At 37.5% G+C, this 20150-nt stretch overlaps 2 protein-coding genes across 7 annotated transcripts in view; both read left to right on the top strand.

The window, feature by feature from the left end:
• Window positions 1-16379, top strand: part of BCLAF1 (BCL2 associated transcription factor 1) — a 20209-nt gene extending 3830 nt beyond the window's left edge. For 4 of the 6 annotated variants that reach the window (XM_031056228.1, XM_005420076.2, XM_031056229.1 and 1 more), the window contains 10 exons: window positions 578-1483; window positions 2907-3578; window positions 3689-3858; window positions 6503-6608; window positions 7505-7589; window positions 8264-8439; window positions 9582-9762; window positions 13948-14094; window positions 15657-15866; window positions 16010-16379. In XM_031056228.1, the coding sequence (XP_030912088.1) occupies window positions 578-1483; window positions 2907-3578; window positions 3689-3858; window positions 6503-6608; window positions 7505-7589; window positions 8264-8439; window positions 9582-9762; window positions 13948-14094; window positions 15657-15866; window positions 16010-16015 (2659 nt within the window). In that variant the 3' untranslated portion in view covers window positions 16016-16379. Of the gene's footprint in view, window positions 1-577; window positions 1484-2906; window positions 3579-3688; window positions 3859-6502; window positions 6609-7504; window positions 7590-8263; window positions 8440-8572; window positions 8739-9581; window positions 9763-13947; window positions 14095-15656; window positions 15867-16009 lie in introns of those variants that run through there. The other 2 variants (XM_005420079.2, XR_004081653.1) reach the window with 2 other exon arrangements.
• A 3113-nt stretch (window positions 16380-19492) lies between these two features.
• The window catches only part of MTFR2 (mitochondrial fission regulator 2), a 10245-nt gene continuing 9587 nt past the window's right edge, over window positions 19493-20150 (top strand). Inside the window, exon 1 of the mRNA XM_031056241.1 lies at window positions 19493-19511. Coding sequence (XP_030912101.1) covers window positions 19493-19511 — 19 coding nt within the window. The remainder of the gene's footprint in view (window positions 19512-20150) is intronic.

Below are 20150 nucleotides of genomic sequence, written 5' to 3'. Positions count from 1 at the left end.
TTTCCCTGTAATTTGTTATTTCTTACTAAACTTTTCATATCTGAAGTAACTTAAGGCTTCAGTAGGTAAGTTTTGCTGTATGTTGTCTTCTCAGTTGCCTCCAGTGTTTTCCTCATCTTAGTTATTAGTGGACATTACCATCTCCCATAAGAAGTGGGTCAATTGAGTTTTTACTGTCTCAGCTGCTGCCATGCACAGGCTGGAATATTACACTGCGGGGGCCATGTCACTCCTTGTACCAGGCTGTGAACTGTGGTGGCTGAGGAACCAAATGCTGTGTTCCGGGGTGGTGGTGATCTCTGATAAAATGTCTGGGGAGGCCAGTGAGGCTGGTAGTGTCTTAACCACGTGATGCCAGGTTTCATGGTCCTTAGTAGTATAGACATGTTTATTATAATTAATTTATTTCAGAAATAATAAATAAAGAGAGATTGCAGAAGTTACTTAAAGACCAGGGAGTCTGCATCCTTTGCCTTCTGAGTGCATTTTGAGAAATCTAGCATTTTGCATCAAGGCACTTTTTTTTTTCCTCAGATTTTCCAGTTGTAAAATGTTAATGTTTGTTTTTTAATTTTAGCTCCAGGTCTCGGTCAAGGACGTACTCCCGATCTCGGAGCAGAGATCGTGTTTATTCTCGAGATTATCGCAGAGATTACAGGAATAATAGAGGAATGAGACGTCCCTATGGTTACAGAGGAAGAGGTAGAGGGTATTACCAAGGAGGAGGCGGTAGATACCATCGTGGAGGCTATAGGCCTGTGTGGAACCGAAGACACTCCAGAAGCCCTCGGCGCGGCCGCTCCCGTTCCAGAAGTCCAAAACGAAGGTCGGTGTCTTCCCAGAGGTCCCGGAGCAGGTCTCGTCGATCTTACAGATCTTCCCGGTCCCCGAGGTCCTCTTCATCTCGTTCTTCATCCCCATACAGCAAATCACCCATCTCTTCCAAAAGACGTGCATCTCTGGAAAAGCAGGCAAAGAAAACTGAAGGGGCTCCTTTGCAAGACAGTCCCTTGAAAAATAAATCACAGGATGAACCGAAAGATACATTTGAACACGACCCATCGGAGTCTCTTGACGATTTTAACAAATCATCAGCAGCTTCTGGCGACATTTGGCCCGGCCTTTCAGCGTATGATAACAGTCCAAGGTCACCCCATAGTCCTTCTATTGCCACCCCACCTAGCCAGAGTTCATCTTGCTCTGATGCCCCTCTGCTTAGCACAGCCCACTCAGCAAAGGACACACCTCAGCATTCCCATTCCATTCAGCATAGTCCTGAGAGATCTGGCTCTGGTTCTCTTGGAAATGGTTCTAGCCGCTATAGTCCTTCTCAGAATAGCCCATTGCATCATATCCCTTCGAGGAGAAGCCCTGCAAAGACAATCCCATCACAGAGTGCCCCCCGTGAGGAGGCTCGAGTGCGGTCATTTTATCCTGAGGGTGGTGAACAGGAAACTGCAAAAGGTGGAAAGTTTATGAAAAGGTAAGAACCAAGTTATAAGCCTACTGTTGCCTCTTAAAAATAGTGTTAGAGTTTCATCAAGATCATCACCGTAACCTTGGAAAATGCATTATGGAAGGCTAGTAATACTAGTCTGGTTGGAATTGAGCTTGAAAGATATATATGCCTTCTCCTGCTAGGATGCTTCAAGGCCTTGAAATTTGGATAATAGAGATAGGGACACGTATCCTTGAGGAGGAATTGGTTTGTGCTTTTCCTCTATGGTTTATCTTGTACTCATTTTACTATTAAGAAAAATCTTAATTGGAATAGTGCATCAGACTTGCTGGCTTGATAGTGAACTCTGTTCAGGTATTTCAGAATTTTAATGCTTCATGTAGTTTGAAATGCAAGTATTTTGGAAGTCTAGAAATGTCCATGTTGTGCAATAATTTTTTTATGTTGACATAAACAGCATCAATTGGCTAATTGTGTCATGCAATATGAAAACTTTGTCTTGAATTGCGTTACTTATGAAAGAGGGTAGGTGTTAGTATTCCAGGAATATAATGCTCTTGATGTGAAGGAAATTCAGTTTATATATTCCAATGAATGTAAAATTCTTCAAGTTGTTCTTAAAAAGTTTGACATAGTAGTAATTTTTGAAAGTTGTTAGAGTCTTACTGGCATTAGACTGTTCCTTTTGAATGTGACTGGTGTTTCAGTGGATTTCTTACAAAAAGAGTTAGAGAAGTTGTGACTATGCTCTGTAGGCTTGATTGTAAGCTTTGAAATTAATTTGTCTAATCAGCGCTTTATAATGTAAAAAAGTTACTGCTTAGGAGATCAAAAATACAACTTCTCTTGCATCAGATGTGTTGGAGTTGGTGAAGGTATTAGAACCTGTGTGAACATAGCATACAGATAAGGCAGTGGCTGAACTAATTACTTGGTGTGTTTCTGTGTTTAGGAGAGCTGCCTTCTAATGGTTCCCTGCTTGAACACAATATAGTGAATGTACTAAGCCTGTGCCAGATTGTGGAATTGTCTTAGTAATGTGCAGGATCTTGAAAATAATTCACTTTTTTATGCTACTACTTCAACTCTTTCAGCAAAAGAGGTGCAAAATGAATTGCAGTCTTGAGTTTCAAACCATGTGAATTTGATGGAAAAAATTACTAGTGTAATGAGAGAGAATGTGAAACTGGGTACTGATTAAGAAAACAAGCAAGTAAATTTCTAGGCATTTACAGAAAGGCATTATATTCTTCAGATGCCTCCAGTAGTGCATATATGACAGTAGATGCAGTGTTAATGATGTGCCAAGCATTGCATGCTAAAGTTAATTGCTCAGAGGAATGTTTTTTCATCTTCTTCTTGGTGTGGAATTGACACAAAAGGGGAATGCAAGTGAACTGGAATGAATGCAATCCAGAGTTACCAGTCTCTTCTTTGCTATCCACAGGTACACAGATGAAGAGTCTAGAGTATACCTGCTTGATAGGGGTAATACCAGGGAGAAGGAGGCCCAGAAGGAGAGAGGATCAGAAAAAGGGAGGACAGAGGGAGAAAGGGAATGGGAGGAACAGGAAACTTTAGATTTTTTCGTTGATAAAGAGACTGGGAAGGAAAAGTTTAATGACTCTGAAGGGGAGGACACAGAGGAGACAGAGGATTACAGACAGTTCAGAAAATCTGTCCTGGCAGATCAGGGTAAAAATTTTCCTACTGCATCTCACCGGAATGCTGAGGAGGAAGGAACCAAATACAAATCTAAAATATCAATCAAGGGCACTAGAGAGAGCGATGGATTTAGAGATGAGAAAAGTTATAAGCTTAAAGAGACTGGCTATGTAGTGGAAAGGCCTAGTGCAACAAAAGATAAGCACAAGGAAGAAGACAAGAGTTCTGAGAGACTAATGATGAAGAAAGAAACTCAGTCACCTGAGCAGGTAAAGTCTGAAAAGCTCAAAGAACTCTTTGATTACAGTCCTCCTCTACACAAGAATCTGGATGCGAGAGAAAAATCCACCTTCAGAGAGGAGAGCCCACTTAGGATCAAAATGATAGCCAGTGACTCCCATCGTCCTGAAGTTAAACTCAAAATGGCACCAGTACCTCTTGATGATTCCAATAGGTAAATGATTCCACTTTACAGTGTGGTTCTCCACCTGCCTGCAGTGTTGTTCGTATTTATTTAAACTAGTGGTTTCTTTTGTGTGTCTCTTTGTTGTTGATGCATTTTAGACCTGCTTCCTTGACTAAAGACAGGCTGCTTGCTAGCACACTTGTCCATTCCGTCAAGAAGGAGCAAGAGTTCCGATCCATCTTTGACCACATTAAGTTGCCACAGGCCAGCAAAAGCACATCAGAGTCATTTATTCAGCACATTGTGTCCTTGGTTCACCATGTCAAAGGTATGTGTTTAGTTTATTGTACCAGATATGTGGCTGACAAGTTCATTTAAGTCCATATGCTGTTTCTAGTACAGGAAGATTTCAGGTCTCTTCTAATGTTGTGATTTACCCAAACTTTCTTCCTGTTGAGGTATTCATGAAAATAATTAGAAAAATAATAGCCACAGAAACTAGGACAAAAGAACCACAAGCAGTGTAGAGTATAATAGCAGGTATTCTATATTTCCGGATAAATATTTGATCCTAGGTAGCATAGAAAGTTTGAATTTCTGCAGTGTAGTTTACACATACACTGGTCAGTTTTTCTAATTTTATTTTAATGAGTTTACCATACAATTTTATATTAAATGTTGTGGTGTAGGTTGACAGATGTCTTTGGACTGTAAATAACAATGGCATTCCTTTTGGAGCATCCTAGAGGTCATTTCCAGATTCTTAGTAGAAGGGGTTTTTTTCCCCCTCAGGAGGATTTAAGAAAAATTGTATTCTAAATGGTAGTAAAGTTCATGGTTATAATGTGTTTTATTCCTATATGACAATATTTTCAGGAATTTCACTTACACAAACTTGGCAGTGGCTAAATAAACCTCCATTAAATGAGCTTTACACTAATTATTTTCTGATATAACAGTAGTGGCTATTTTGTATAAACACCAAGAAGAACCCTCAACAAACCAATACAACAGAAGTCCTCCCCCACTGAAATCCAAACCCAGACCATATGATACCATATCAAAGTAGATATGTTTCATTTAGGTCATATCCTCTGAAGTATTTTTATGGGACAATAGAGAATTCCTAAAACCCCCTGGGGATGTCTAGAGTGTTCTTTAAATGCTTTTTTTTCCATAGCATTTGCTTTATTTCACTGGACTTTTGTCTTGCTGTTGTGTTAAATGTAACTGAGATAGTACAAAGCTGATGAAAGTAATTTTCCATATCACCACAGTAAAGGGAAAAGAGGAAATGCTTAATTAGATACCAGTTTCAATGATCCTGTTTGTAAGCATTGTTTTTAAGATGCATTACCTTCTAAAATTGCTGAGATTTGTGTGCTAGAAATATGTGCTGAATTCAGTTAAAAATCTCCATTTTGTTAACATAATTCAGATTACTAAAGCTAAGTTATTTCCCTCATATTGAATTACTTACAAAGTAATAGTCGATAATGGACTAAGATAATGTATTAGTTAAAAAAAATATTGGGATACCTGTTTAGTGTATAATGATTTGTTGTGAACATATCTGTTTATTGATGTGTAAAGAAATATAAGATTCAATCCAGTGAGAGCTTCTGTAAATTTTTGCTTATATGATACATATGTAGGGGTAGGTAAAAATAATACTTGCGGAACTCTCACATGTTGATAGACTTTTTCTGTAACTTTTTCTGTGTTGAATATCTTATAAATTTAACGGCCTGTCTGGTCAAGTTACTAGAATGTGTACTGTTACGGTTGTTTTGGAAGCAAAACATCTCTTTAAGTTTCAGATTTACTGTGGTCTGTGATCAGAATTTTTGTAACTTTTTTGACAAACTGAAGTTATGTTCATTATTGGTGTGATGCGACCAGTCTGAACAGCTCTTTATTAATGTAGAGCTGAAAATGCCCAGTGATGTTTTCTTTTTCATTGTAACTAGGTCCTGGAATGTGTTTTGAAATGGCAAAATCCATGTTACAAAAGTAAAATAGCTGTTGAAAGATACAGATGCCAAACAGGCAAAGTTGAACCTTCTGTCTTCCTGGCAAAAATGGCATAAAAACAGAATTACTAGCTCAAATTCCTGTGTTTGATGGAATTATGATTGAGGCACTACCCTTGTAGTGGCCGTTTCAAGTTTTAATGGTTGGTTATGAGACAAATGCTGGATGCCGGGCGGTAAGTTGATACAGATGTATGTTGACCTGTTAAGCAGATAGCTTGCTTCATATGTAACATTTCATAGCTCATGACTTTTATGTATTTCTATATTACATTTAAACACATTTGTTGAGCTGGTTTAAAAACTGAGTTTTGCTGTGGCTAATTTATCTGTCTCTGAAGGAAGGAGAAAATTTGTCAGAGAAGTTGTCAAGTTTGCCAAGATGCCAGATGCTTAAATGAATTTATTTATGCATAGGTGTGTTAATTGTATCGTTTATCATCACCCAATCAAGAAATTGTATTCCTTTAAGAAAAGAGTTGTTAGGTCATTCATGTAGTTATTGAAGCGCACATTACTTAAATGTTTGTTTTAAGTTAGAGATGAGATGAATGGTAAAGTGTACTTGCTGCAAATATTCAGGACTCAAAAGTAATTTCACTTTCTCTTGTGGGCAAAATATAAAATAACGGTTTAAGAAATTGCTCTTTATCATTAGAGGAAAATGTCACTGAAAATGAGCAAGTCCAGTCAGTAAATGATGCTTGAATGAGATGTGATACAATCACGGAGTAGTAGACTTGCAGTGATGCTGTGCGCTGTTATTTTGTTTGGGTTACCGTGTGTGTAAAAATAGGGAAAACGCCACATTTGCTTGTCCTGATAAATTTATTGAAAGTACTGTGGGTTTTGCCTGCTACTTGCCTTTCTGTCAGGAATGAAATACGTGGCAGTTGAATGAAACTAATGAAACAGTGTTTTTTCTATTGTAACCAACAGAGCAATACTTCAAGTCGGCTGGAATGACCCTAAATGAGAGGTTCACTGCGTATCAAAAAGCAACTGAAGAGCACTGCACCCGACAAAAGAGCCCAGAAATACATAGGTATATGTTAACTGCATATGCAGATGCTTTGTTTCAAATAATGTCTTCTAATATTTATTTTGAGAACCCAAAATACTTTTTCTAATCTGGATGAGGTAATTTGTGTAATTACAAAATACAAAAGAAACCAAACCCTTCTGTAAAAGAGAACTCATCTGAGTCAGGTCTGGCTTCATCTGTGGTTTTGTGACAGATGTCTTCTCTACCTCTGTATCTCATTTGGGATATATTTACTTTTCTCACATGCAGTGCTCAAATATTGAGGGGCATATGTCTTGAAGATGAAAAGAAGCCCTGTACATGCATCTTTCTTCTTCAGTGTGAAATGTTCCATCTCATACTACTTTAGTTTTTGTGTGTGTTAATTTACAGCAGTTTTTTGAAAAATCTGAGAATCTAAAAGGTAAGAAGGTAGGCATGCAGATGTAGTGTCTGATCATGTGCTCTAGTTTTATGATGCAGTGTACTATATTTGTGTTGCATGTGAGGATACAGTGTCTAACTTCACAATTTTTCTTGTTTAGAACTTTTGACTTTTCAGCAAACTATCATAGTGCTAATGGTTTCTTGGAGTGGGTGGGCTTTCAACTGGCTACATATACTGGTCCTTTTGAAATAAATCATTAAACATTTTTTCTGTCTTCCAAGCTATACTTAAAATGTGAAACATCAGTCTGCCTGTTTTCTGTATTTGTGTTTTTTAGCATACTTCACACAGAACAGAATTATGGTTTTTCATTTTTAGTCTGCTTCTGTATTCTGATGGTGAGGTTTAACAATCCAAAAGTTTATTCTACTGCAAAAATGCCTGGTTTGTCAGTTTTCTGTTGAAATGTCTGAGGCTGTTAGCAGTCATGTACATGTATGGCAAGACACTGCTTTTATTTTACATTTAGGAGGATTGACATCTCTCCAAGCACCCTGAGGAAGCATACCCGTTTAACAGGTGAAGAGAGAGTCTTTAAGGAAGAAAGTCAAAAAGTAGGTTCTAAGTAAATGTCCTATCTGTGCTTCTAAACTTAGTCTCATTTTAAATCTCAACTTCATCTCTGGTCTTCTGTATAAAAATACAAAATTGTATTGTACCTAGAGTACTTGCATTTAGATTTTTTTTTCCTTTGAGTAAAACATGTTATCAAGAAGCTGGTTTATGTAGTGTGATTTTGCTGTATTAATAAAATGGTACATAAGGTCAAGTCTTTTGCCATGCTTCCTTTCTACTTGCATGTTTTTTGACCAGTAAGCTGCCCAAGGACAAAGAATAGGTTTGGGGCTGAGGGAAATACCAAGATGGTCAGTGAGTAGTGTGGTTGAACTACAAAGGTGGTTGTGCTCTGTTTAAAAACAATTCATCAGAAGAAATAAATACTTAATTATCTCTTCAAACCATGTATTGTTGTGGTCTGTATCATCAAAAACTAGACACCAATTGGCTTGATGGGAATGCTTGTTTGAAACTGAAATTCTTAGCTGTTCTTTTTTTACATGTAGCCATTGCATGTAAAGGGAAAAGTCAATTTGTGTGCTGAAGTTTGTTGAAAAATAGGTAAATTCTATCTTTTTATATTTTAATTGATGCACAGCTTACCTTTTCGCTGAGATTCTCTTGATGTTGTATTTCAATATTTTGTTGCAAAATATGTATTTGTTTACAGGGAGATAAAAAATTAAGGTGTGATTCTGCTGATCTTCGGCATGACATTGACCGACGTAGAAAAGAACGAAGTAAGGAGCGAGGAGACTCAAAGGGTTCCAGGGAATCCAGTGGGTCAAGAAAGCAAGAGAAAACTCCAAAAGATTACAAGGATTACAAATCTTACAAAGATGACAGGTAAATATTTGATGTCCCTATAGAGGATTTTAGCTTCTAATTAGCCTTTTGTAATTGTAAGCTTAATTGCTTTCAATTTTCAATGTATAATGGATCATTTAATTTTAAACAATTAAAATTATTTGTTTTACAGCAAATATGTATTATCTGTCTTTTACACGGCTTATGGTGGATGAGGACAAAAACTTTGGAATAGCAAGCTAACACTGAAAAAAAAAATGACAAATTAATCTGTCCTATTATCCAGGCTACATCAGGAGGTTGGACTTCAATGCAGTACATTTCTATAAACAGTTTGTGTAAGAACTTTGGTTCGTTATGCTTGATTCCGCACTTTTTCAACTCATAACACCCAGAGTATGAGAATTTTACTGATACTTAGGTTTTAACATGGGTGAGAAGGGGAATTTCTAAATTTGTTTAAAGCCAGTGGGCTGTTTTAAGAAAAAAATGTTAGCATATCTCAGTGGATACTGTGTAGAAGTGGTAAGAGTTACTTCAGGTATGACCTTTCTTTGAATAGAATGCTAAAATCTTGTAAATTGGGTCAAGTTAATACCACTATGGGGTTACTGAAAGTTTTGCTGTAGGATTTTTTCCCTGCTTTGTACTGTATATATATAAAGTGAATTTTTACTTACGCTTCCTGTTTCCCATTTATTTTGACTTTGGTATCCACATTTTCTTCCACTGGCTAATTTCCCTACAGCCATTTATGTATGGAAGCCCATACCATACCTCTCAACAGTGTGCAAACTGAACTGTGTCAAGTTACTGTAAGGCTTTACCTTAAGGGGTTTTTCCCTTTAACTTCTGTTTTTCTGCCTCAGAAGAAAGGCAGATCTTAAAAGTAACAGCATCTCTTCATGGCATCAGAATCTAGAAAAGTTGTATCTTACAGTTTGCAGACTGCTGCTTTCCAACTCACCAGCAATAATATGCATTTAGTGCACTTAAATGTGTCAGAGGAGGCTGGAAAGTGGAAATATACTTCGCCTTAATATCTCAGATATGTAATGTGTGACTTTATATCCAGAAGGGGGTTAGTTTTTCATAAAATATAGAGACCCGGTTTAGTATAGCATGTTACAGGCTATCTAGTACGTTTAAAATAGCACATAGTATATTTTTTTATTTTTCAGTAAACAAAAAAGAGACCAAGACCGTGCTCGGTCCTCTCCATCTTCCTCCCCATCTTCTTCCTCATCCAGTTCTCGAGAAGAAAAGGATTGCAAGAAAGAAAGAGATGAAGAGTTCAAAACCCACCATGAACAGAAAGAATACTCTGGTTTTGCTGGAGTCAACAGGCCAAGAGGCACCTTTGTAAGTTTTTCTCCTATTCTTCCCCCAAATTATGAACACTTCACCAATGGCAATAGTGGAACAAAGTAAATGAGGGAGTGTTGTAGTGATTCATGTTAGGCTAGACTTGAAGTCTTTATACAATATACCAAACCTGAAATATTGAGTCTTTTTTTTTTCCCCCAGCAGTCACCAGTAGCACTTGAATGATCTGTAAATATGCATTAGCATGATATTAGAGATCCTAGCATAAGGGTCTGGGGAACAGGATTATTCCTTGATCTTCTTTTATAATGCTGTTTCCTAACAGGATCTGAAAATTCACTGTTCTGTAAATTTTAAGTCTTGGGTTCTGATAACCCTTAGCTCCCTGTGCCTTCTGTTTTGCCCTCTCATGCTTGGTTTGGTTTGGCACCCCTTTGTGTGTAATGCCTGCAACTTTTTAAATAGAGAATGGCACATAATTAAAAATAAATGTCAACCTTGAAACAGCTGTATTGAGGAGATGGTATACTTGTTATTTTTGTGTTTCTTTGGCTTGGACTAGCCACTGAGCTTGAAAGTTCATTGATCTATCTCTGGAGTGTATTTAAGTATTGTGATTTGGAAAGTGGCACATTGACCACTCTAGTCTTCAGAAAAATCTTAAACTTTCAGATTCTTTGTTAATGTAATTATTGATGTATAACTGGGAAAGGTAGATGCATTTGGAAAAACTAGGAATCAATAAAGAAGGCCTTGAAAAAGATAGGGAGCACTTAAAAACACCATACAGCCCAAACCAAAAAAAAACCCCAAACAACCCACAAATAGACACCACTCACCCACCCCCCCCAACAGCACGGCAAAATAGACTTCCAGACCACAGCTAAACACACAAAAAAGTTCAAGCTCCATGTAGGTGGGGAAAAACTGTTTTACATAATAAGTACGAGTAATTTCATACTTCAACAGTAATTCCTTAATGTAGCCTGTAATTAAGACCAAATAATGCTAAAGTACAGTGTTTAGTATAAATGTTTAATCATGCAAAAAATAAGTTTTGAACTACACATAAGGGTGTCTGAAATGCATGTGGCATGTGCCAATACTTGAAGCTTGAATACTCCATCTAAAAAACTATAGCTACCTACAGGAAAATTCAAAGTTCTAAATTTCTAACACTAGAAGTGCATCATTTCCTCCTTTCTTCTTATTTTTTATATAGTTATGCTGTGGAACTGTGGCATAAGTATATAAATCCCTGGATGGTGTAGGCATCAAATATGACTATCAGCACAATTTTTAGCTATTTAAAATAATGGTACAAAACAGAAGTTAAACAAAAGAGAGCTTAAAACTCCATCTCCTGTCGAGGAGATTTAGTGGGAGAAAACTTGTAATTCATTGAAGCCTTCCTGCTTTATAAAACCAGATTGTATGTATTGTGAGAGAGGTGCTACTTCACATGCAATTGAGGTAGATGGGAACTGGAAAGTTAATAGATTTCTACTCATTTAATTGTTAGTGACTGCCAGTTTGGTCTATGCAATGATAACAGGTTAATTAATGTTCATTAACAATATACATGGTCACATGCAGGCTTTTGGAACAAAGTGTCTGAGCAGGTGAATCTAAATAGGCCAACAGCTGACTCAGATCTCCTCTTTAGGAAAATATCTTGGATGGTATCAAAAAACACAGACCAGGTAGTGTAGGAATGTGTTTGTAAATACAGGCTAATAGTGGCCGCATTCCAGTGAATACTGCTTTGCTTTTGGAGTAAATAAAATGCTTTGGTTTTAAATCTTTCTCCTAACAGGAAGCCTTGGAGAATGTAACATCTTCCCTATTCAGCAAGCTGATGTTAAGTCAGCAATGGTTTTTCACTAACTTTGGCTAGTACACGATTCTTTTGGGTTCTAGGCTTCCCATACATAAGCATCGTGAATAGTTTTCAAATATGGACACAAAAATAAGGATAATTAGGATTTTTCAATGGCAATGTCATTAGTATCCATATATGAAAGAATTATGTGTAGCAGCTCTGTTTAAAGTGAGTTCTATATAGAAAATATACACTTGTCTTTTTTGTGGTAGTCTTTCTAATAAAGAAGACCAGAAAGTTAACACCATAGTAGATTTTATGTCCTGTAGTTCTTTATCTGAAAGATGATTTGGTACAGGGAAGCATTAATAAAATGGTGAGGAAAACTGTGGACGTTTTTCTTAAAGGGAATCTGATCACAGGACCGAATACCAGGAAATGCTGATGCCTCTTTTTTTTTCTTTTTTAATCCTGTCATAATTCTGTCTGCCCCCTGCCCCTTCCCCCAGGTTACTGTTTATTGTGCCCTAATTTTGTAAAGCTGTTGGAAATCAAGAAAGCATACCTTACTTCCTCCCTTGTACAGTTAGTCTCACTTTCCAAATGACTCTCCATACAATTTTTTGGTTTTTCTTTTCTCTCAGAGTGCCAGAGTATTGGATAGGTCTTATGAGCCTTCTACAGATTGTTTAACAGTTGGTTTGATTTCAGAGTAATTTTAAATCTGTCCAGCATAAATTCTGCATTAGAAGTTTCAGAGCTTTGTGGAACTATTTATGCGTAACACTTACCTTTTGAGTTCATTAATTATATATGTTTTTGATCTACGTTTATGAAACGCTTATTTTTAACAAATAAATTAGCATCCAGTCATATTTTTGTACTATTACTCTGAAGATGCAGTTCTGTGTTTTTAAGTAGGCTACTTTTGGAAATTGTGCTCTTAGTTTTTAGCAGTCTTATCTTCCCCAACTAACCTTTCTTCTCCCCTTCAATGAAGGATATAAACTCATTGAGTGTTTTCTACAAGCTAAGTGTTTACATGCTGAGATAACTGTATACCTTACTACTTAGTGAATTCTGAGTTAAGGATGGTTTTTGGTGTGAGACTTTCTAGCTGTCCTGGTTCAGGGCAAATTTGGAACTGAACCTCCCCCAAGGGGTTCCTCTAGAAAGCAGATTCAATTGGCCCCTCGCCCAGCCGGTTCGGGGAAAAAAAAACCTCCTTGGAGAAAAGTGGAAAAAACTGTTTATTAAACAATAAAACCCAAACAATATTAAACAATAAAACCCTTTGCTGCTCCAAAAGAGATGACAAACTGAGAAAAGTCCCCTCCCCAGGTTGCAGCTCAGCTCACTCAGTCTCATATCAGTCCCTCCAGCGCTGGAAATGCTGCAGCCCAGGCCTGGCCCAGTGGGCCACAGGTGTAAGCTGCCGGTGCTCTTCTGGTGTTCAGTCCAGAGCAGGTTTGAACAGGTCCAAGAAAAGGAAAAAATCCCACAGTCCAGGGAACTTCTTTGCCTCAGCTAGCTAAAGCTAACTAAAAGCAAAAGAGAGCTCTGTCCTGCTGTCTGTCCATCCGCAGACAACAACAGTCCAGGAGCAGGAATGTGAAGGAGTGAATGTGGAGGAGTGAGTGCAGTGTCTGAAAACAAACTGCACACTTCTTCTCTCCCCCCTTCACTCTCTGGAACAAGTCTTAAAAGGTGCAAATTGGGGATGCAAGCATCATATAGCCAACCCAGGACACCAGCCTAGCATTTTAAAACCTCAGTAATTCATTATAAAGAATATTTTAAACACTCTTTTTCACTTTAAGCATTGCTGCTCTGCACAGTACATGCTATTGACTTTTTTCTGAGTAAAGAATTTACTCATATGAAATGTAATTGGGCCTGAGGTACATTCTTGAATCTCAGTTAAGAATGCTTGAGTAACACACAGTGGATATACTCCTGTGAAAACTGCAGTTAGTATGTATTCCAGAATCACATTTTCATAAATTATTCCATTGACTCCATAAATACTTTTCTTTTTCCCCTGACAGTTTTGTCCCTGTTTCAGTCTAGCTTTCCTCCTGGTTTTTTGTCTGAACAGCTTCAGAAGCTTCTTGTGACCTTTTGTTCCAACACACTGGTTTACTAGCAGTCAAATTTCTTTTCAGTGGTTGTGTGTGAACTTATGCCAAGAACTCAAATGTGTTTCAATTAAGTTTAATAGAATCATTATTTCAAAATGAATGCTTGAATATATTACTTAAGGTAGTATGTGAATTTGAAAATGGTTTTTCCACTTGCAGATACTGTAATTAAGCACAAAAAGTATTTTCAGTAATAGAGAACTTGACTCTACTTTGTGGTGTTATGTAAATGGTTTAAATGACATCTTGGTTAATCAGTTTCGAATTAGGGGCAGAGGAAGAGCCAGAGGAGTCTTTGCTGGAACAAATACTGGTCCCAGCAACTCAAATACTACTTTTCAGAAGAGACCGAAGGAAGAGGAATGGGATCCTGAATATACCCCAAAAAGCAAGAAATACTTCTTGGTGGGTGTGGAGAAATTGATGTCTTATGCATGCTTTTTTTTTTTTCAAACTTTCTACAAGCCTAGAAGTAGCATGCATGTATGGACAGGGACAAGAGTAACTGTGAGAGTATCAGAGTGGCTGTAGTGGTTGGTTCTGCTTATCTTTCATCTTTCTACAGCAGGCTGGCAGTAACTGAGGCCTGACATGGAATTTATCTCCAAAAATTTCATCAGGGAGTGGGGAAGAAGGCAGGTTCAGACAAAATTTATTAAAACCCAACTTTAAACCAGAAAGGCTTGTGCTGTGTTTTCCTGGATTTACATCTGTATGATATTTGAGATTTGTCTTAGATTGGTCTGGAAGTCTACAGAAGTGAAAGATCCAGAAAAGCTGACAGTATTTGTAGATTTTCATAGACAGACTGTGTTATGAGCAGTTCTTTGCTCTGAGTACTGTGATAGTCACAAGAAAATCACCACAGTTTTGATGCCTTTCTCCCATCTGGATTATGAAAGGAGGACCCTTGATGTAACCACTCTAAGTAGTGCAGTACACTGGATGTGTGGTGTCTGCTGCAGTTATTTCTGTAACAGTGCAAACTTTGAAGGATATTGTTTCATCATTAAAAGATGATAAGTAATGAAGATAAGACCTTCTCCTGTAGCATTATAGCTTGTCACAAATATGTTAACAGGTAACTAAGAAATAATGCAGTCACAATTCGGATGTTTCATTAAGGAGTTCTGTCTTCCTAGACATATCTAAACTTTTCTGATCTGTAAACAGAGGTGTGATAATCTATTCATGATATTAGAACAGTCAATTTTAGCTATTAAACTTGAATTTCTAAAAATATTTTAAATTGAATAAGCTGCCCTTCAACTACTTCTGTATAATTAAGCTGCATTATGTGGGTGTGATACGTGTTTAATAGTTCAGACTTCTTTCCAAATCACAAGTTAAGAAAAAATCATATGTTGAAGCAAGTGTACCTCACCATTGTAAATAGAAACTTTTTTTTTATATTGAATAATTGTTTGTAGGTTTCATGCAGTGTGTAAAATGATTGTGACAACATACCTAACTATATAAGGCTATATTTGGTAGCAAGACAGCAAACAAAAACAGACAACCTCGAATATTGTTTGGTAATGTTAGACTTTAAACAGTTTGAACTTAATGTGCCCTGCATTGTGCTGGTGGGGCAGATTTTCTGAAAACTGCCTTCAGTTACTTCTTCTTATGAAATATAAAGAATTCCCTTTGTGCTAAAGTAACCTAGCACTTTCCTAGAGCTTCTTTTTAATTTTTTCCCCTCAAAACTAGTAATTCTTAATTCTGAGTGTGAGTTACAGACAAGTGGTTTGTTACTAACATTTAAGTAGACCCACAGTGAATAAGGGCTCTTCAAACCATTGTGTTGTGGTTTTAGTTATAGCATTATGCCTTTTAAGAATAATTGCAATCTGAAGAGAACTTTTTAACATTTACTTTGTTTTATACATTTGCTATAGCATACTGACATTATGGGATACATTTGAGAGGTGTCTAACCTTACTCTTTTTCTGGTGTTATTGTAGCATGATGACAGAGATGATGGTGTGGATTATTGGGCCAAAAGAGGAAGAGGCCGTGGTACTTTCCAGCGTGGCAGAGGGCGTTTTAACTTCAAAAAGTCAGGTAGCAGTCCGAAGTGGACACATGACAAATATCAGGGGGATGGCATTGTGGAAGATGAGGAAGAAACAATTGAGAATAATGAAGAAAAGGACAGACGCAAAGAGGAAAAGGTAAATTGTTCAGCGAATTGCAGATTAGATGGTTCATCTTGCACTATGCCAAGTAATTGGCTGCATGTGTAGGGGTCACTTTAAAGGTTTTGGAGTTTGATTATTAACAGTTTACAACAAGAATGTTTTCTTTCTTTCCACAGGAATAACCCGGAAGAAGGTTGTACCTGAAAGAGCAGCTCTTGCACCACCCACACAACATTTTTAATATGTTTTTTGTTGTCAAATGAATGTAAGCATTTTACTTAAATTTTACTGTTGGAAAGTAGTTTAGAGAGATTGTTTTCGTTTTAAGCCTTTAGAAAAAAATCATGATATAGTAAACTATGTTAATGATCGTACAGGTAGAAAGTAAAATATTTGTAACAACTTTTAAGAAATTTTACTGTTTGTTATATGCAGTGTAATTCTGCTTTGTCCAAATACATGGTCAAGTACAACTCTAAAAGTTTTGATTCTCCCCTATGTCTGTGTTTTATTCTGAAGTAAACTTACAGCTCTGCACACCTAAAATCTTGGAGCAGCATTTTTTATAGGCTTATCACTACTTCTCTGTTGCCTTTTTATAAGAATTATATTTCAGGGTAGTTACCCAGTCACCATAGAAGTACAAACAGCTGTGCAAAATACTGATTGTATGTTAGTTCATGAGACTCACATTTACATAGTGATAAACCTGGATTCTTATTTCACCCTGCAAGGGTGCAGCAAGAATTTCACTTAAGCAGTGAAATCGTCACTATTCATTAGTAGCCTAAGCAATACATATGCATATACAAACTACAGTGAGTTTCAAATGTATTTTTTGATAGCTTAGTCATCAGCAGAACACCTAAGTTAATTTGGTGGCAGTGTCAATCTAGCTTCTTTTTTAGCAGTTTCTTTTTATAGTTTGTTAGAATTGCCTCTTTAATTTCTCTATGTGGGCTTGCCTCTCTGGGTGTTTAATCTGGCAAGAGTGTGTCATTCACATGTACAGCATTTAAGTTAAAATGAGAGAGCAGGGCAGGACCAGGTGGGAGGAGGGAAACAAAACACCACAAAATCCCTGAAAAAATAAAGCAAGAGATGTTAGAACCTGAATTGGTAAATATAATTCACATATACCAGAAGTGTGAGAAATTAATCTTACTTTCTTCCACACTGATTTCTAATAATTGTGCTGCAAGAGTTTTTGTAGCCAAAGTGCAGGTATTAAGGGGATTTTGGGTTTTTTTGTTTGTTTGTTTTGTTTTTTGTTTGGTTTTTTGGTTTGGTTTGGTTTTTTTGTTTCTTTTTTTGTGGCTTGGTTGTTTTTTGGGGTTTTTTTTTTTTGTTTTTGGTTTGTTTTAAAAAAAAACCCGAAACCCTCAAGCTTAGTTTTAGTGGTAGTTACACACTTAACCTCTAGAATGTTACGGATGAAAATAATATACTTGAATTAACAGAACAAGGACATTCTAATACAAGAAGATTACTTTGCTTGTGTCTTTCTCAAAAAGCTGCAGATAAACTAAATCTTAATGTTATGTGGAGTTAAAAGTGTAGTTGTTCTTACACACTCTTTTGAAAGGCATAATGTCTTTAAAAGTAGGGAAAATGAAAAGGAAAAGCTTTGATAGAGGTGTTAGTATTAAATACCTATATAATGTATGCCTTCTTAATTGCTTTACTGTTAGAATGTAGTTAACTCCTGTATACAAATTAAACACTAGAAGGAAGGAAAACAAAACAATCCTCACTGTAGCTGAAGAAACTATATTTTACAATAGTTTTACTATACAAGTTTTGCTAATTTGCAGGCAGCTGTGTAGAAAGGGAAACAGGAGCAATACTTGCCTCCCAGCAGTAGTTAGCTAATAAAGTCATTCCCTCTTTATGTTTTAAAACGTTTAGTCCAACTAAACAATTGTTGCCAGATTAGCTTTTACATGTACAGTGCATGTTTTTTCATAGCTGTTTGAAATGATAAAGAGAGTATTCTTTGGACTTCTCAGCACAAGGCAGACTTTGTGTATATTAAATTAATATGAGCAGAAAAGGGAACAGAGCAAATTTTGCAAACAAAGCAAACATCAGTCAAAGTCTGTACTAATGAAGTAAAATTAAACATCAGTCTGGAACTGAACAGGATTAAGATGTGCTTGAGCTGTCATGACCTTGTAACAGGTAATTTGTATCATTTATGTCAAGTTGAAAATGGATCATTAGGGTCTGTGTGTCACGAGCAGTACAATTCCTACAAGACAAGGCAGATTTAAATTTTGTACTTCAGCTGAATATCCAAGGAGACCTGGTAGAGATTGCTTTGGTAATGGCATTTGATGCTACAAACCTGTCTGGAGGTTAGATCATAAAGATCTGGTTTTTTTGCAATCCCTAATTTCATTGTAGTTTATCAGAAATGTAATTTGATTACAGAAGACACAATGACAGCCACTAACAATTCTTTAAATAAGTTAATTTTAATTAAGAGATAATGTAGTCAAAGATGCAAGTTGCAGTCTGTCTCTGAGAGATCTGGAAGAAACAAAGTGGGAGTGGAGTTCACTTTTTTAATCCAAGTTTAGTACTTCAGCACTTGTCTTTTAACATGAAGAGTGAATTTTCACTGTGCTAAGAAAAAACATTTGTGAACCTTTCACTTGGTGCTACTAAAGTAGTTGCATGACCTGTGAATGGAATTTCTGTGCATTTCTTGTTAAAAGGTAAAGACCATCACTGGTAGTACAGGGGGTAAAATTGTGTAGATGTTATGCTGGTATAAAATGTTTAACTATCTTTTGAATTCAGCTACTCATTCTGACTCCCTGCTCTCCAGCAATGAAGCACTTTTTAAGGACACCGTGCAGAGATGAAGTGGATTCACAGAGTTTGAAGTTATCCCTGCAGTTCAGATAAAACCAGGCATACATTTTACTAGGCAAAAAAAAGGCCACCAACCAACATGGAATCCAGTAGCTGTACTGTTGGTACAGTGCCCATTTAGTTTCTTGATTTGGAATTAAATATCACATCCTCTTCCCTCCCAGGAACAATCAGCATTACTGTAACATTGGGCAGCTACATAAGCGTAAAGCTTTCCTGCAATTGCTAGTGCTTTAAAAGGACAGCTGTCCCTGAGCTTTGGCTCAGCTACAGAGGTATGGCAGCAGCATTAAGCCTTGAGCCCTGTGTGACTTCTTGTTTTTTAAAGCTGGCTTGTCAGAAGATGCTTTTGTTCAGAAGATCCTGCAGGTCCCTTCTGTACTGTTCAGTGCTGTACCTGCTGACTTGAAGCATTTCAGTATGAGTTCCCAACTGCACCTCTCATTCAGTGCAGCTGGTTACTAGTGCTGCAATGAAACTAAATTGCCTCGGTTTTGCTGCTGCTTGAGACCCTGTCTCTTCCTGGCTTTTCAGTAGAGCTGTGTGTTCCCATTCTGTTGACACTTCCCCTTCTTTAATAAGGTATTGGAGGAGTAGGTGAGAAGTACTTTTTTTTTTCCTTTAAGGCAAGCGTTGTAGTACAGTTTCTCTAAATATCTGTTAAAACGTTCTACCCTTTCTCTCCTCAAGCTTAAACCTTCCTAGTCCCCTGAACCAGCTGTATGCTGTTACTACAGTGTGTGTTACCAGTACTGCTACTCCGTGTTCGGTCTTAGAGAATGGATCCAGCTGACATGGGTAACAGTAACCAGCAATGCTCCCATAGGAACTCCAGTTACTAACAACAGGAACATCGACAGCACAGACGAGGGAAGGTGATCTCCAAGCACATACTGCATAGCTGGAGGAAAAGGATATGTCTTCTCCTAGAAGCACTTTTAGCACTGCTAACTTTCTTGAAGTTTTCAAATTTTCTTGAGGAAAACAGTAGAAATTTTACAAAGATGAAGGAAGTGCAAGATGAAAGAACAAGTGCAGAATTTCAAAGCCCGGTTTTGAAGTGAAGTCGGTGTAGTCAGGTGTTACTGGGCAGCTGTTGCATTGAGGATACTTTATGTATTTGTTTTAGGATTGTGAATGAAGTAGTTAGAAGTTTGCTACATCGAAGACCTAAGCCATCTCAGTGTAGCTCCTTACCGTTAATTCAGTGAATTCACAGGCTCTGCTGCATTTGTTGTGTTGGTGCGTGCTGTGTTCGCAGAGGCAGAAGCTACCTTTCTTGTGAGTACAGTGCCTTGGTCAGTCAGGCGTGCGACCTGGCCGCGGTGCGCTGTGGCCCGCCCGCATTCCCGGGAGCGCTCCCTGGGAAGTGGGGCAGCCCTGGGCAGCGCGGTGTTCAAACTGCTCCTCCCGACACCCCCCGCGACGGGCCTGCCC

The sequence above is a fragment of the Geospiza fortis genome, unplaced genomic scaffold, assembly GCF_000277835.1.
Source record: "Geospiza fortis unplaced genomic scaffold, GeoFor_1.0 scaffold162, whole genome shotgun sequence".
In the NCBI taxonomy this organism is placed as follows: domain Eukaryota; kingdom Metazoa; phylum Chordata; class Aves; order Passeriformes; family Thraupidae; genus Geospiza; species Geospiza fortis.
The sequence above is the reverse complement of the archived record's forward strand: the minus strand, read 5'-3'. Positions and strand labels throughout refer to the sequence as shown.